This window comes from Arvicanthis niloticus, chromosome 15, assembly GCF_011762505.2.
Source record: "Arvicanthis niloticus isolate mArvNil1 chromosome 15, mArvNil1.pat.X, whole genome shotgun sequence".
Classification (NCBI taxonomy): Eukaryota; Metazoa; Chordata; class Mammalia; order Rodentia; family Muridae; genus Arvicanthis; species Arvicanthis niloticus.
Genome location: NC_047672.1, coordinates 1,009,719 through 1,026,512, shown reverse-complemented (window position 1 = coordinate 1,026,512; position 16,794 = coordinate 1,009,719). Strand labels below are relative to the sequence as shown.

The 16,794-nt window shown below is 49.7% G+C and overlaps 1 protein-coding gene across 1 annotated transcript; it reads left to right on the top strand.

The window, feature by feature from the left end:
- The first annotated feature begins 4,888 nt into the window (after positions 1-4,888).
- Drc11l (dynein regulatory complex subunit 11 like) lies at positions 4,889-16,794 on the top strand. The gene is made up of 19 exons (XM_034519418.3): positions 4,889-5,052; positions 5,659-5,986; positions 6,753-6,872; positions 7,652-7,837; positions 8,370-8,441; positions 9,708-9,913; positions 10,319-10,403; positions 10,813-10,938; positions 11,079-11,154; positions 11,468-11,574; positions 12,234-12,317; positions 12,409-12,464; positions 13,565-13,647; positions 13,802-13,909; positions 14,478-14,677; positions 14,996-15,082; positions 15,347-15,524; positions 15,846-16,090; positions 16,546-16,794. The coding sequence occupies exons 1-19, from the start codon at positions 5,042-5,044 to the stop codon at positions 16,651-16,653; spliced, it is 2,466 nt and encodes an 821-aa protein (XP_034375309.1). The 5' UTR covers positions 4,889-5,041; the 3' UTR covers positions 16,654-16,794.

Here is a 16,794-nt window from a genome sequence, read left to right as displayed (position 1 = left end):
ACTGCCCTTGGCCTCAAAGCAGACAGCAGCTGTGCTTTTGCTGGTTTTATGAATTGGGAAGGGGTGGTAGTGCATGTCTTCTCTTGCAAGCAAGTGGCGTTTGTTGCTAACTTCCCTCCCTCCCCTCTACACAGCTACCAGTTTCTGATTTGAAGTAACCTCTTCATCCTATTCAGGCTGTTCAGGTTCCTGTAGCCACAGTATTCAAGCACCTGTGGCTTTAGCTCAGCTTTGGGATCAAACTGACAGAAGGCTTGGGTCAGGTGTGAATTTAGGAGAGGAAACTACAACAACAAAACCCCTAAAATACTTCCACAAAAATGCATAAACAAAGCCAGGCAGTAGTGGTGCATGTTTTTAACACCAACCAACACTTGGGAGGCAGAGGTAGGTGGATCTCTGAGTTCAAGGTCAGCTTTATCTGCAGAATAAGTTCCAGGACCACCAGACATTACATAGAGAAAACTTGTCTTGGGAGAAAAAAGGCATAGACAGCCAGGTTTGGTGGTGCATGCCTGTAATCCCAGGACATAGGAGGCTGAGGTAGGGAGGTATCAAATTCAAAGCCTTGCTGTTTTCATCACAAATAAAGAAATGCTGCTCACTGGCTTGCTCTCAGGTTTAAGGTCAGCGGATTTTTTTATACATCCCAGGCCCATCTGCCTAGGGATAGTACTGCCCAGAGTAGCCTGGGCCCTCCTGCATCGATTAAGAGAATATCCCACACAAAGGAATATATACTATAAGGATCACTGTGTGTAATTGTTTATGCCAAACTAAACTATGGGGGGAGAAGAGAGGAGAACAGTTGCCTTAGATGGAGAAGGAAATTGGGAGAGGCATAAAGGAACATTCTAGGGTTTTAAAATATTGTGATTGGACATTGGTTGTATAAATAAATACATTTGTCAAAATTTAGATATGGTAGAGAGATGATTTGGTAGTTAAGGGCACTTGTTAATCTTAAAGAGGACCTGGGTTCAATTCCCAACAGCCACACCACAGCTCACAACTTCTCTAAGTCTAAACCAAGGGAGTTTGATGCCCTCTTCTGGCTTCCCAGGACCACACAAGTGGTACACAGACATATGTTCCGGCAAAACAATCCCCATTCACATAAAAAATAAAGGGAAAAGTAGGTGGAAAATGAAAAAAAACAGTGATGACCTCTGATGTACACACATACACAAATTGGGAGAAAATCAAAATGCATGTATAACTGCCCATATGTTTACTGAAGATGCTGACCTACAAGGGATAGAGTCACTTTGCAATTACATAAACTATGTTTAAATCTTGTGTAGAGGGTCAGTGAGAGGGTTTCCAGGGTAAAGGCACTTGCCTCCAAGCCTGATGGTTTGTTCCATAACTAGAATTCACATGGTGGCAGGGGAACTGACTCCTGCACTGTGCTCTGACCTTTGCATGATCACCATACACACCCATGCACACACACACACACACACACACACACACACACACATACACACATACACACACACACAAATAAAAAATAACATTGGATTTATAGACTCATGTTGAGAAACGAGACCATTCCTAAGAAATTTTTAGTCAATTTTGTCCTTATGTGAATGTCAGAGTGTCAGAGTAAACTTGCAAAAACTAACATGGCCACAACTGTCAGTAGGCCATGCAATCATATGGACCACTGTCACTACATATTTGATCTACTGCCGAAAACAGAATGGTAGGAGTGAAATGGAACCGTAGCTTCCTGTTTCTTTGTGTCAGGACTGGGGTTTCAGTCACTATTCTCCTTAAATGCCCTCATTAACACATCCCTGACATCCATCTTTGCCAGGGCCATCGATTGATCATGAATTCTGTCCTAGTTTGTATTCTGTTTCTGTGTTAAACACCATAACCAAAAACAACTCGGAAAAGAAAGACTTTTTATTTCAGTTTACAGCTTGCAATGGACCCTTGAGGGAAAGCAGAGCAGGACTTCCCAAGCAGGAAAGAACCTGGAGCAGAAACCACAGAGAAATGTTTCTTACAGGCTTGCCCTTGGGGTTAAGTTCACACAACTTACACAGCCTAAGCCTGCCTGCCTAGGGATAGTACTGACCATAGTGGTCTGGCTCCACCTGCACTTCTTGTGGGAATCAAGAAAATACCTCACAGGCATGGAGACAAGCCAGTCTGATGGAGCCAGTTCTTCAATCCAGGACCCCTCTTTCCAGGTATCTCAAGTTGACAACCAAGGTTACCCATCACAAACTTCTTTGTAAGTGATATCTTCTGAATGGCCCACCCAGACTGAAACATCCTGACTCCCTGGAAAGCCCAGGCATCTGTGTCTGTTGTTGCCCAGAGAACTGGCCAAGTTTTGTGTCAGAGAGCACCAAGATATCACTAACTACACCAGCTCCAAGTGACATATGGTCTATTCTTGTGCACAGTAGTGATTTGAAAGGGGGATGTGTTAAACCAAAGTATTGTCTGAAGCAACAGTGTCCTCCATCTTTGAAGTTACAAGTGAATTCCTAACACACTCTATAAAAACTGCTATCTGGAGACATGCCACGAGAGACAGGTGACAGTGCTTTGTAAATTAATGACCAATACAGTGATACAGTGTTACAGTAACACAGTGTTACAGTATTACAGCAATACAGTGTGATACAGTAATATATTGTTACAGTGACAATGATACAGTGTTACAGTGATACAGTATACAGTGATAGTGATACAGTGTTACAGTGACAATTATACAGTGTTACAATGACAGTAATACAGTAATACAACATTACAGCAACAGTGACACAATGTGACAGTGATGAAGTATTACAGTAATACAGTGATAGTGTTACAGCAGCAGTGATAGAGTGTTACAGTGACAGTGATACAGTGTTACAGTGATAGTGTTGCAGTGATACAGTGCTACAGTAATACAGTGATACAGTGTTATGGTAACAGTGATGCAGTGTTACAGTGATACAGTAATACAGTGATACAGTAACAGTATTACAGTGATACAGTAATATAGTCATATATTACAGTGGCAATGATACAGTATTACAGTGTTACAGTGATACAGTGACATAGTGATACCATGTTACAGTAATATAGCGATACAGTGCTACAGTTTCACAGTAATACAGTGATACAGTGTTACAGTAATATGGTGATACAATGTTACAGTAGTATGGTGATACTATGCTACAGTGATACCGTGATACAGTGTTACAGTAATATAGTGATGCAATGTTACAGTAGCATGGTGATACTGTGTTACAGTGATACAGTGATACAGTATTACAGTAATATGGTGATGTAATGTTACAGTAATACAGTGATACTGTGTTACAGTAACACAGTGATGCAGTGATACAGTGATGCAGTGATACAGTGAATTGAAGCAGGGCCCAGGCTAGGATCCTTTCCATTTCTGGGCCCACAATTTCTAGGATGTGTTACCTTTGACGGTGGATTTGTGACATTGAGTTGCATGCCCTTGTGCTGTCTCCCAGCACAACACAAATTTATTTGTTTTGGGATGTGGGTGTTGGTGGTGATTGATATTTTTCTTTCTTATTTTTCAGTTAGGTTTTTTTTTCCTTTGAGACAGGGTTTCTCAATATAGCTCTGACTGTCCTAGCACTCTCTCTGTAGACCAGGCTGGCCTTGAATTCAGAGATCCACCTGCCTCTGCTTCCCTAGTGTTGAGATTAAAGGCATACACCACCACCATTCAGCTTTTGAAACAGGTTTCATGTAGCCCAGGCTGGCCTCCATTACATTTTGCTGAGGATGACCTTGAACCCTGATCTTCTTCCTTCTACCTCCTTGTGCTGGGATTACAGGTGTGCACCTCCAAGCTCTGTTTATTCAGTGCAGGAGTTTTGTGCATGCTAGGCAAGCACTCTACCCACTGAGCTACAGCCTCAGTCTGCAAATCTATTCTTCAAGACATGGAAAGAGGAGTGGTGGCTCACATCTGTAATCTCAGAAGACAGGAGGCACAGGCAGGAGATCTGGCCTGAGCCCCACTTCACCCCTTGATCTGATCTTTGATGCTGAAGGTGTTACTCATGGATTAGCAGCACCTGGGAGACGAGGAGTGAGGAGCACACCTCAGCCCTGACTGGAGCCGCCACCTAAACAACATCCCCCAGTTTTCTACAGCAAGTACAGGAATCTGCACGGCCTTCTGCTGACTTCCTTCTTCCTCCTCATTGGTCTTTCCTCTCTTCCTGCCTTCCTTCTTCCTTACTCTCTTCCTCAATCTATTCCTTCCTTCTTTTTTACCCCTGCTTAATACTAAGCCAAAAAAGTGCCTCCCCCACAACCAAAATCAGGGGAGCTGAGAGTTTAGGGCTTTCTGACCACAATCCAGTACCTTTCTTTCCCTGCTCCTACCATCCAGACTTCTGAGGTGGGTCATACACAAGAGTCAAGACCATGCTGAGGAGGTGACTCAGGGCAAGAATGTGTGCTTATCATGTACCAGGCCCTAATTCTATTCCCAATGCTTTATCCCCCTCAAAGGAGTAAAAGATGCAGAGCACAGGAGAGGAAGATGGTCATAGTGTAATAATGTTTGTGGTGGTTGAATGAGATGTCTCTTTTAGTCTACCACATTTGAATATTTTGGTCCTTAGTCAGTGGCACTGTTTAGGGAGGTTTAGGAGGCATGGCCTGGCTACAGGAAGTATTCCAATGTCACTGACCTGCCATTATGGACTCTAGCACTCTGGAACCATATGCCAAAATAAATTCTTTTAAAGTTGCTTTGGTCATGGGGGTGTTATTTTATTGATAGGCACAACAATTGTAGCCAGAGTTGTCCTACACTCTGTCCTGACATTCCTATAACTATTGCCTGTGGACTTTGAGTGTGCAGCCTCAGGGTTGACTTCCTAGACAAGTGTCCCCAGCCCTGAACTCCCAGCCCCACCCCTCAGCTTTAGAACATAGGCACAATGGGTTGGAATTCTTCAAACCAGACTGTTCCACCCCTTGCTTAGCTTTTGCAGGTTCCACCCACTCACAAAGGGCATCGAGAGGTGAAGACACCATGTCTGAGGGGTGAGTTGAGGGCTTGAGGGGCAGAGAGCAAACACCTTACTGGACTTGAGAGACCTGAGCAGAGGGGAGCTAGGAGCTGGCAGGCCCTGCTTGGGTTTAGGCATTCACATGGCCCCTGGTTCTACCTCCTGAGACTGGCTTTCAATTCCAGGGTTTCAGAAGTCTGCAGACTTCTGGATTATTCCAGCTCCAAGACTCTGGGGGAACGAATGCCATTTCTCTTCTTACCCCTTACCCACTACTCTAGACCATTACCACATAGTGGATGGGGACCCTTTTTACAAAGGTCTCTAGACTCTCATCTTCACAAGAATGCCTGAGTCTAAGCCATCAATCACCTTTCCAGACTCTCAAGCCTGGGCCAGGTGGTCCTCACTGTCCTTTCTGATCCATCAAGGCCTCAAACCCGTTAGTGTAGACCTCCAAGCCAGGCCAGTGCTCGCTCTTCTTCAGCAGCCCCTCACTTCACTGAAGTCCATGTTGACACCATGATGAGCCTCTGGACCCCAAGTTCACAATCCTCCAAAGACAGCAATTCAGTCCCCTGTCCCCACTGTTTCCACTCAGTGGTGGTAGTGCGGCACACAGCTAGTACACTTTCTTTAGAACTTACCAACGCCTCTGGGAGGCCTCCCACGAGACTCTCGAATTGGTGCTGGAGAAAGAGCCATCTCTGCTCGAACCTGTGCCCAGCCGGGAGCGGCAGAGCTTCCAATACAGGATCTCCGTGCTTTACCTGTACTACCTGGGGCTGCTGCGCCGCTTCAACCTGGCCTATGACCAGATGGTGCAGCCACAGAAGCGTAGGTTGTTGCGGCGTCTTCTGGACGGCGTGGCAGGTCGCGTGCTGGAGCTCAAGGACGAGCTGGTGCGCGTTGACCTGTGCGAGACCCACTGCCTGGACCGAGTATTGCAGGATCTCAAGCTGACCCCGGTGGGTGCGGGAGCAGCCACTCAAGGCGGGATGAGAGTTGGAGCCCCTTGTGGGTTGGGATTAGGTGGGCCATGACCTGAGGCAGTTCTGTTAGGGGACAAGGCCATGGGACTTGGAATTTAGACTCAGGAACTGGGGGGCTTTTGAGAGAGTTGGCCTCCCACACTGTGTCTGAGAAGACCTGGAAGCCACAAAGTGTAGGTGAGGAGGGTCCTCTGGAGGCTTGCTTCTCAAAGTCTGGTCCCTAGCCATCAGCTAAGAGCTTGTTGGAAATGCAAACCCACTAAATCTGCACCTGTTTCTCAAAATCTCTCCAGGAGCTCTGTGAGCACTGCCAAGTTCTAGAGGCTTGGCACAGCGCTAGGCAGCCTCCAGTCCTGTCCCATGAAGGCCAGAATTTGGTACTTACTCCATAGCCAAAGGAGTCTCAAGTCCCCAGCCAGCTTCCAGTAGACTTAGGGGTGTGGAAGGGAAGAGGGGTTCTCCAGATACCATGTTCTGTTGCAGTCTAGATTATAATGGCACAGTCATCAAATGCTTTCCTGTGGATCCTGAGGAATGGCTGGGTTTGGCCAGAGTTAATCTCAACCAGATGTAGGCAGAGTAAGAAAGGAGTGACTCTTGGGTCCTCAACCAGAATCCATACGTTTCCCACTCAGGTTTCTAGGTGGAAAGGAAATAGAAGTGTCTGGAAACCCAGACGATGGACCAGAGGGCCTGACTTTCTAATTCCTGACCCCCCTTCTCCCCCCATATTGTGCTAAAGGCAGACCTGGAGGTCCCCATCCCCAAGTATTTTCAGCTGGAGCAGTCCAGCGCCATGAAGGCACGTCAGCAGATGCTGGCCGAGATCCTGACCAGACTGGAGCCACTGATTTCGCAGGAGGTAATGTTGCTAGAGTCATTAGGCTCAGAACCTGAGTCCTGCAAGTCTTAACAAGATAGGTAGGTCCACTTATATACCTCAAATCACTTGTCAGACAAATTAATTGTGGAGAGCAGGAAAAGCCATACTCAGTGTGGCCACCTTCGGAAAAGGCATAAAAAAGAGATGTCAAATTCACCTTCAGGTTTAGGCTTAAGTAGAGGGCCAGAAATAGCGTAATTAAATAGCCACCTCAAAGTCCCACCCACCACCACCATCATGTAGGTGCCAATCTTTCCTACAAGGTAGTCTGACAGTGGTTCACCTCTGTAAGCATCTTTCTGGGAGACAAGTTCTCCCCCTGGCTGGCACCAGGCTCCTTTTCTACCATGAACTTCCTGGGGGAAATTTTAGTTCATTGAGGTCCATTGTTTCAATCACCTGACAGCCAAAGAGGGGCACGGTGTCTCCTCAGCACATCTTCATGCCTGCTAGAGTGTTTCCTGTAAGCAGGGGCACCCTCCCAGACCCCTTCTACATCTTTTCTCAGCATAAACAGGCTCTGCCCCCATGCTGTTACCACTTCAGAGGCAGTCCACAGCCTCTCCAAGACTGCTCCTGTATTCTCTGGAACCGTCTGACACTGCAGGACGTATCTCAAGCACCTAGGACTATGGCCCAGTGGGCTAGTGTGGGGCAAGGGTGACTGATCATCACTGCTGATTGATCTCTCAGTAGCCCACCCTGGGTACTAGCACGCCCTCCTGTCTTACTGTTCTTTTTGTCCCTGTTATGACCAGAACCTTCGAGTATTGAGCAGGACCGAGGCCCTGATTATAGTGCAAAGTGCTGAACGGGCAAGGCAGGGCCGACTTCGAGCCACCTTCATGAGAGAGATCCGGAAAGAGGAGGAACGGGATAGGAGGATTCGGGAGAATGGGCGACAGAAATTCAGTCAGGACCAGGGAGCCATTGTCATACAGAAGGTAACCCGGGGTGCAAAAACGAAGGCCAGGGTAGACTCACTTCTCTCAGTACGAGCTGGGCATAGTGATTAATTTCAGGAGTAAAAATGCCTCAAGTCTGTGGTCCTACAGCTTGATGCTAAACCCAGGACATTAATCTGTCAATAAGCCCAAGACAATAATACCAAAGGTGTCTTGGGATGGATGTGCCTGGTACCCAGGAAAGCATATTGGTTCACTCTCTAACCTAGGTCCTAGCCCAGTTTCTTTAGGTCAAAAATGCTGGGAGGGGCTGGAGAGGTTCTAGAGGTTAAGACTCCTGGCTGTTCTTGTAGAGGCTCTGAGTTTGGATCTCAGCACCCACATGGCAACTCACAACCATCGTAATTCCAGTTCCAGGGCACCCACCACCCTCCTTCCTCCAGTCCCACCCTATCTTCCTGTGCCAATACCTTAGGAGACATCAGCCAACAGCAGTCAGTCTTGCTCCACACTAGGCCTGAAGTCACATGGCTTGGAAAACATCTAAGTGGCATATATCCCCCAACCCCAGGTGTGGAAAGGTTACCTACAGAGAAAACGCATTGAGCAGGATCGGCGTGTGGAGATGGAGTTCATCGGCATGGTGAGCCCTCCCTGGTCTTCCCAGAGCACCCCTTCTTCATCAGCTTCGCCCCTGTAACCTTGTCCCAGGGTCTACCCCCTCCACTGAAGCAAGACAAGAAACCCTGGGGGAAAAAGAAGCACAAGGACAGGGAACTCGCTGAGGTTTCCCCCTGCTTCCCACTCTAGAGCAGCCCATAGGATATCAAATATGGGGGTAGAAACAGGAAAGTGATGGCACAGGGCTCCTGGACCTTGCATCCCTGCCCCAGCTGGAAGGAGAGGCTGCAGGGGTGGGTCCAGTGGCAGCATTCTGTCAAACCCCTTTCAGAAAAACCTTGGAAGCCATGTTGGGGTAGGAATATATACCCCTAAGCCAGGACTTCTGAGGCTACAGGCTCCCCCACTTGCTCTAGGAGCCCGGACGAGCTTCTCTGGACTGCTGAGAGTAACCACACATAGTGGTGTGCAGTGGGAAGGGACTGAGACCCTTGTATGATGCACATGTGTGTGTCCAGTTGAAGCACCCCCATTCTCTTAAAGTGTCCTCCGTTCTCACACCCTTCCTTCAGCCAGCCAGTCTCTGTTGAAGGCCCTGACAGGGTGAGGGTCAGGAGCTTTGCCCTGGATGGATCCTCTGGAGACCTGGCTGACAGAGGGGTGGAGCAAGGCTAAGGTCAGAAGGACTAAAAGGAAGGCCTTTTTGGGGGTGCAGACTGGTTGACTACTAGGGGTTGCTGTGCAGGAGTTAGAGGTCAAAGACTTGCTAGGAGGCTGCAGAACGGGACCCCCAGGAGGGAGAGGAGGGGTGGGGGCAAGAGCAGTGGGTGAGGAATGAGCCTGGCCGCCCGGGCCCATCAACAGTGTGAGCTCAGCGTTTTCAGTAATTGTCTCTGCGCAGAGTGATATTTAAAATACATTTGGGAGCCAATGAGGCGGGAAAGTGGTTGTGAGAGCGGCTGCCAACTCGGCCGCAGGGCGGGGCATGCGTGGGGGCTGGGGCCCCAGGCTCATGGGGGAGGGCTGCTAGGGAGGGGGAGTACAGCCCGGATGCATCTAGCAAACTCATTACCAGGGTAATTTACACAGACAAATTTCAGCTCCAAACACAATTTCTCCTGATGCAGGCATGCCCGTTGTTCCATGAGGGCATGTGCATGAGACATAAGCATGCATGTGTGTGTGGGGTGGGGGGGATGTTGGGAACTGAGTGGGGGCCGGTGTGTGAGTCTAAACATGAGGGCTGGGCCATCCCTTGTAAAATCTTGGCCTCTCTCTATTTCCCTAGCTCCCCTCGCCCAACCAGACAGCACGCCTGAATATCCTTGCCCAGGCCTTCATGGGGGAGGAGTCACGGAGGACCCGGCAGGTGGAAAAGGAAGAGGAATTCCAGGAAGCCTTGGGGAAGACCCACGAGTCTCTCACGGAGACTGAGGGACCTGACATGAAGGAGAGGATGAAGGATCAAATACGACAGTGGTTTATTGAATGCCAGTCAGTGTCCACCGCTGCAGCAGACTCAACCTTCCATACCTCATCCCCCAACCTGTTCTCTCATGAGATTGCCCCCTATCAGCTCACCCTCCCCTAACACTCTTGGTCTAGGCCTTGAGACCCGCTGTAAGGCCATCTCCACTCCTGACTTCCCATTTCCCTGAGAGAAGAGAAGGTGCCAGACAAAACAGGAAGTGTCATGAATGATCCCCTATCAGTCCATCTTTCCATTCTACCTCTTCTTTCCATCATCCCCCGGCTCTCTTTCATCCATCGATCCTTCCTTCCGTCTCTCCAACCACCCCATCTCTGTGCCTATTTACCTATTCATCTATCAGTAGTCAGTCATCTGCCCACCCCTCCACCCACCCCTCCACCATCTCTAACTGTATTGTATCCACGCAGTGCCCTTACTGGTCGGTTCCCTGATTATCCAGATGAGGCTGCAGGTGGATCCTACCTGATCTTTGCAGACAAGACTCCAGAACAGGTACTCTTGAGTGGGAACAGGCCCAGCCTGTGATTACAGACAACAGTTAATGTGAGCTGAGAGTGGCAGTGGATTGGAAGAGTCAGCCTAAACAGAGAGTGCTATGACCAGAGGAAAGACATGTGTCTAAAGAGACTGGATGGGGCTGAAGGCAGTCATGGCAGAGGGAATGGACTGGGAAGACCATTGAGGATGGTCCCAGAGTGGGCAGTGGCTCTGATGAGGTTGGTCCTTCCCAGCACCCTTCTCTTGTTTGACCCCTAGTGCCATCTTGGCTCACTCGGGTGTCTCTACCTTGGCAGTTTGCCAAGGCTGTGAGAGCAGGTCTGCTCAGCTGGGCCAGGCGTTGAGTTCATTCCCTTGTATGAAATCCCCCAGTCTCCAGAACGTTGCTTGTTGTTGGATCCAGGTGAGACTAGAACTGGAAGCACAAGCCCAAGAGAGTAGAAAGAAGGACCAAGAGAAGACTAAGGAGAAAGAGAAGGAAAAAAAGGAGAAGAAGAAAAAGAAAGCCAAGGAAGAAAAGTCCAAGAAGGTAGCTAGCTTCCAGCAGAGAAGCTTGTGGGCCAGGAGGGAGAGCCTGTGGCATTGCTGTAGACAGCTCTGAGGGAGGATTCCCCCAGACTCCTAAAGACAGGATGAGGAGGCAAAGTTGGTCTCACCTTTCCATTCTAGGAGCCAGAAGTCATGTTCAAAGTGCTGCCATCCAAATCTATCCCCGTGATTAATGCTGGTCACGAGGAATACACAAGTAAGGATGGAGGGCCCGGGTGCGTTGAGCCTGGGGTGCAGTGTCTCGGGTCCTAGGTTATGGACAAAGTAGGTGTCTGCTACAGGAGTGACATCGAAAGGAGAGGCTAAAGAAGTGTGTGATGATCGGTGGGTGTGGACATCATTTGTTTTCTTCAGAACTCTTGACTCAAGCTGTTAAGCCTAGGGTAGAAGCAGGGCTGGGCAGCTAGCAAGGACAGGAGGCTAGCTAGGGAACTTGTGTGTGTGTGTGTGTGTGTGTGTGTGTGTGTGTGTGTGTGTGTGTGTGTTTTGCCCTTTTATTGTGTGGTTAGGTATGTGGAAGAGCCGGTATGACAACAAACACCCCAGCCAGAACTTTGACTCTGAGACCCTCCGGGAGGAGAAAAGAAAGCAGGTGGAGATAGAGATCCGGGCACAGGTGGGCACACAGCCTGAGGCTGGCCTCAGCTGCTCTCTCACACCCCCTGCCCACCACTGAAAAGCCTCGCCACTTCAGAGCCCTCCCACCCGTCCCCAGTTCCCACCCTGTCATCTAGGCCAGGTTCTACCTGCTACCCCATCTGTCCCCAGCTTCTCCAGTGTCCCCTTTACCCTCAGGGATCAATAAGGATGTGAGGCAGGGGGAGAGGCTCAGAGCTCCAGTCAGACTTGTCACAGTGCTGAGTATGCCCCCCTTTCCCCCCACCCTAGACACTAAACCTCATGACTGGGACTGTCTGCTGATAAGAATATGTCATCCTTCAGACCCATTCTTGGTGGAGACCAAGGAAGGGCCTGCTGGCTTCCAGCAGCCCATAGAAAGCCTATAGCTGCTTAGGTCACAGTCACAGAGATTTAAGGGGAAGATTTCTGGCTCTGACTCTATTTTGTGGATTCCATCCAAAGTTAATGGCTGGTGAGGGTGGCTGCCCTCACCATAGAGAGCAAAATGTGGATTCAGATCTGGTATGGACAGGATCAGTGGAGCAAAGACATGCCATGTCTCTAGAGGGAAAGCCCTATCTATCCCTTTCCTCCTCGGAGGCTCCTCCCCCTCCCCTCCCACCTTTCTCCTATTCTGCCCTGCCATGTACTCAGGTGGATGAGCTAATGAGACAGGAACTGAGGAATTTGCGGCTGGCTGTGGACAAGGAGGAGACCAGACCCCTCAAGTCTCCAAAGGCAGATAAGGGTCCAGGGCTGGGGAGGAGAGGGTATCTGGGGAGTGAGTTGGGAACAGATGGCAATTACCTGTATACTCATTTCCCACCAGAAAAAAGGTGGGAAAAAAAGTGGAAAGAAGAAGGAAAAGGATCTGACCCCAGACAGGTAGAGAATCCTGATGCATAAGCCTTAACTGTGAGCGGGGAGCGGCCACAATGCACAGTCTGGTTCTGTTGTTATGTAGCATTAGGGAAGTTACTTCACTCTGTGAGCCTCTAGCCTTGTCAACTGAGTGTCTGTCTTTCAAAATGGAAATAGCTCTGGGCAGCAGTAGCACATACTTTTAAATCCTAGTGGAGGCAGGAGGATCTCTGGGAGTTTGAGGCTAGTCTGGTCTGCAGAGTGGGTTTTTGGACTTCCAGAGCTACACAGAGAAACCCTGTCTTGGAAAATAAAACAAACAAGCAAACAAAGCTGAGTGAGTTGGTTGCCCCTTGTGAATCAGGGGGTGAGGTGTGTGGGAAGACAAGTGGATCACTGACATTCATTGGCTAGCTGGTCAGGCAGAATTGATGGCTCTCAGCTCAGTAAAGGTAGAGGGTGAGCCATCAAGCAAGGAGAGGCAACTTGACATTGACCTTTGACTTCAGTATACACGTTCACATGCATGCACTTGCATACACACACACACACACTGACAAAGGAGAACAGGACACTGGCTTATAATTATCATATACATTATCCCCCCCCCTCCCCAATCTTTAATTGACTGTCCCTTCAATCTGTGCCTGCATTAAATACCCTAGGGGCACTGGAGGACCTGCTAGAAACCTTCTACTAGCTAATGCCCCCTGCTGGAGGGCCACAACTCACAAGGGCAGTCACACTTTACACTTTGTTTGGGAGGCCAGGGGCAGGGGTGGGGTGTGGGGTGGGGGTTGGGGAGTGGGGGGTGGGGGATGGGGGAGAAGGTTTGTGCTGAACTCAGACTTCAAAAGGTAGGAAGGAAAGCCTGGCGGGCATTGTTGCAGGGGGCTTTGGCTCCTGCCACACTCCACAGGGCACCTACTGTGGAATGTCTATCCCCTGACACAGTGGTCAGGACCTTGTGTTCTGATTCTGGCTGTCCAGAAGCCATGTAGACATTTCTAATCAGAGAACATCGCCAGGGCACCCCTTGTCTCTTCTTCTCGTGCTCACAGCCCCATCTCCACTTCCTCCTCCCTTGTCCCCTCCCACTAATGTCTGTGGGGTCCTTCCCACAGGACTGTGGACTCATTGTTTGAAGAGCTTGTTGTTATTGGCCTTATAAAGAAGTCTGTGCTGGTGACACTGAATGACTATATTGGTGAGCCCCTCCCATGTACCTGCCTGCATCTAGGTGTGGTCACCCTTGCCCTTCCACACCTGTCCCACTTCCTGAGGCCTCTTTTCCAACAGATCTCTCCCACAGACACTCACAAGTGTATCACTCATCAGCTATGCCCTCCTGGACCCCACAGGTGATTGCCTCTATCTCGGGTCCACTCTGACTTTGGCAAACAAGATGCCCATGCCTTCCCTGTTTGATATACGGCAGAACATGGCGCTGTACGGGGTTCTCCGGCTGGGTGAGAATTCCAGGGCAGTGTGAAAAGCCAGGGCTGGGTGAGACCACAGGAGTGTGGCTGAGGAGAGTGTGCAAGGCTAGTGGACCTTCACAGATCCTCTGCTGTTACACTCAAATTGGGCCACCTTAGAGATCAAGTGAGCCCATGACTTGCTCAATACAAACTGACATCCTATAGTCAGTCTCATTCTCAGAGAGGTATCCCTGCAAGTTTATTAGAGGCCAGAGACCAGGAGCCTTGCAAACAGTGTGTCACAGAGACCAGGAGCTTTGCAAACAATGTGTCACATGCTTTTCAATGCCACCCACTGGGGTGGAATTGTATGGTATGGAAGGAATAGCCGTGTCCCCTACTGGTCCTTACACACAGTTCCCTACCACAGAGGTTGCTAAGCAGGCTGTTGATGCAGACCTGGGGAAGCTGCTCAGGTATTGAGGAAGGTACCACAGCTCAGACCCTCACCTCACCCTCTTAGCCCCAGGCCTTGACAGAACCTTCCAGGGTCTTCTATAGCCTACTGCCCAATTTTGGTCCATTGCCTGCCCCAGCCCTCTCTGCTTCTTCCCAGGCTCCCATGACATACATACCATGGCTCCCCATGTCCGCTCCATCCTCCTGGTGGGACCCTCTGGCATGGGGAAGAAGATGTTGGTTCAAGCGGTATGCACAGAAACTGGTGCCAACCTGTTTGACCTGTCACCTGACAATGTGATGGGCAAATACCCAGGAAAGAATGGAGCACAGCTACTGGTGCACATTGTCTTCAAGGTCTGTAGCCTTGAGCTTGAAGCATAGGTTGATTTCTCAGGATGGAGACAACAGCAGGGTGGGCATGCTGAACACTTTGGGGGCAATCTATATTGTACTGAAATAAAAAGGACCTGAACTCTGACATCTTTCCAGTAACCCTTGTGGGAGTCTGTCGTCCCCTGAAGCCCCTGTGCTGGAGAATGTAGGAGGGGATGTGGGAGGGGATGGAAGCAAGTAGAGGCTAGGGGCTCTGAGCTCTGAGCACTGAGCAGCTGGGGATGTGACCCTTGGCGCAGGGATGTCTGGCATTTGGTAACTACACTCTAACCTATCCAGGTGGCCCGGGTCCTCCAGCCCTCTGTCATCTGGATTGGAAATACTGAGAAAACCTTTTACAAGAAGATCCCAAAGGAGGAAAGGAAGGTGAGGAGTGTGGGCAGAAGGGGCTGGGATGGACAACCAGAGCGTGGGTTCAGGCTGGAAGTCTTGCTCAAGTCATTGATGTCATTCAACCCTCTGACACTTTGCTCAAGTGCCCCGTTCTTGTCATGCCTACTTTCCTTACCTCAAAGCTGCCCCACTCAGGACTGACGTGAAGCACAGCCCTAGGCTGTGTGCTCTGAGAATGGGGGTCCCACAACCCCTGTCACTGTGTTCCAAACCCACAACTTTCCCTCTGTGGAGCAGATGGACCCAAAGAGAATAAAGAAAGACCTTATGAAGGCCACAAGACAGCTGAGCCCTGGTGACCGAGTGATGCTGATTGGGACTACGGAGCGCCCACAACTGGCTGAGATGAAGGGGCTGTGCCGGTTCTATGAACGCATCCTCTTCATACCCCGGCCTGATTATGCCTCTCGTTATGGTGAGGCCAGGAATGGAATCCAGGGACCACCACCCTTTTCAGTCTCCACTTTCTCCCCATCCCCCACTTTTGTTCTGAGCCTCAATTCCGGTACCAAATGACAGGTCTGGAAAAGCCATAAGCTAGCAGCCCAGTTGTCTGGCTAATGACCTCAGTGTAATGGACACTGAGCATGTAACTATCCCACCAGGTCCCATACCTTCCTGGAGAGACATGCTGTCCTCCATGGGCCCAAAGCTGCTTGGACAAAGACAGAGGCTGTAGGCCTGGCTTTTCTGCTGCTCTCCAACCTGCATGTCTTGCTCTTTGCTCTCTCTGCAGTGCTCTGGAAACGAATGATAGAGAACCAAGGAATGGGAGTACAGCTGACCCCGAGTCTGGACATTAGTGCCCTAGCTAGGGTGTCTGATGGCTACACACCTGGTCACATTCTACAGTCTGTCCAGTCAGTGCTGACAGAACGCCGGCTCCTTCAACTGACCAAGAGGCCACTAGTTGCCTCCGAATTTGTGGGACACTTGGCAAAGCTGAATCCAGTATACAGGGAGGAGGAGGAATCCCTTAAGGTGAAGTTGCTAGGCCAGGGTCGGTGGGCTGGGCCATGGCAGCCTGGAGTCAGCCCTCCGAATATCTGGGGCTACTCATGTTATTCCCAACATTGCCAGAAGAAAGTCGGGACAAAGGCACTTGATTGTCAACTGAGAAAGGAACAATTAACTCTAGAGAGGGGCAGAGGTGTGGGAGCCTGAGGAAAAAAGCTGGGCAGGACCACCTGGGCTGCTGGCACTTCTGTTGATTTGGCCACCATCCCCAGAGGGAGGCCTGTAGGGCTGGAGGGGAGAGGGCAAGCCTCTCAAGAATGTGTGACTCTTTGGCCTGAGGTAATTAGTGGAGACTAGTGAAAGCCCCTGCTGTGATAGAACTCTCCACCCACCAAGCCTGAGAGGATGATGGGAGAAAGTTGTAAAGCTGAGGGAGGATTGCATCCAGGGAACCAATCCCTGCTTCTCTGCTGACCCAGGAATGGTTTTTCAAGACTCCACTGGGAAAAAAGAATATGAAATTTACCAAGGAACAACTGGAGGCTGAGGAGGCCAGACTGGCGAAGGAGAAGAAGAAGAAAAAGTGATGTCTCTGCTGTAGGGTGTGATATGGTAAATGGTGGGTGCCTCCAGAGTTAAGGGTGTGACAGACACATAAAGGCCCAGGTGGCTCCTAAGGCTCTCTTGTCATCAATCTTCATGGCTTCCTGTCCTTGGGCCCAACTCTG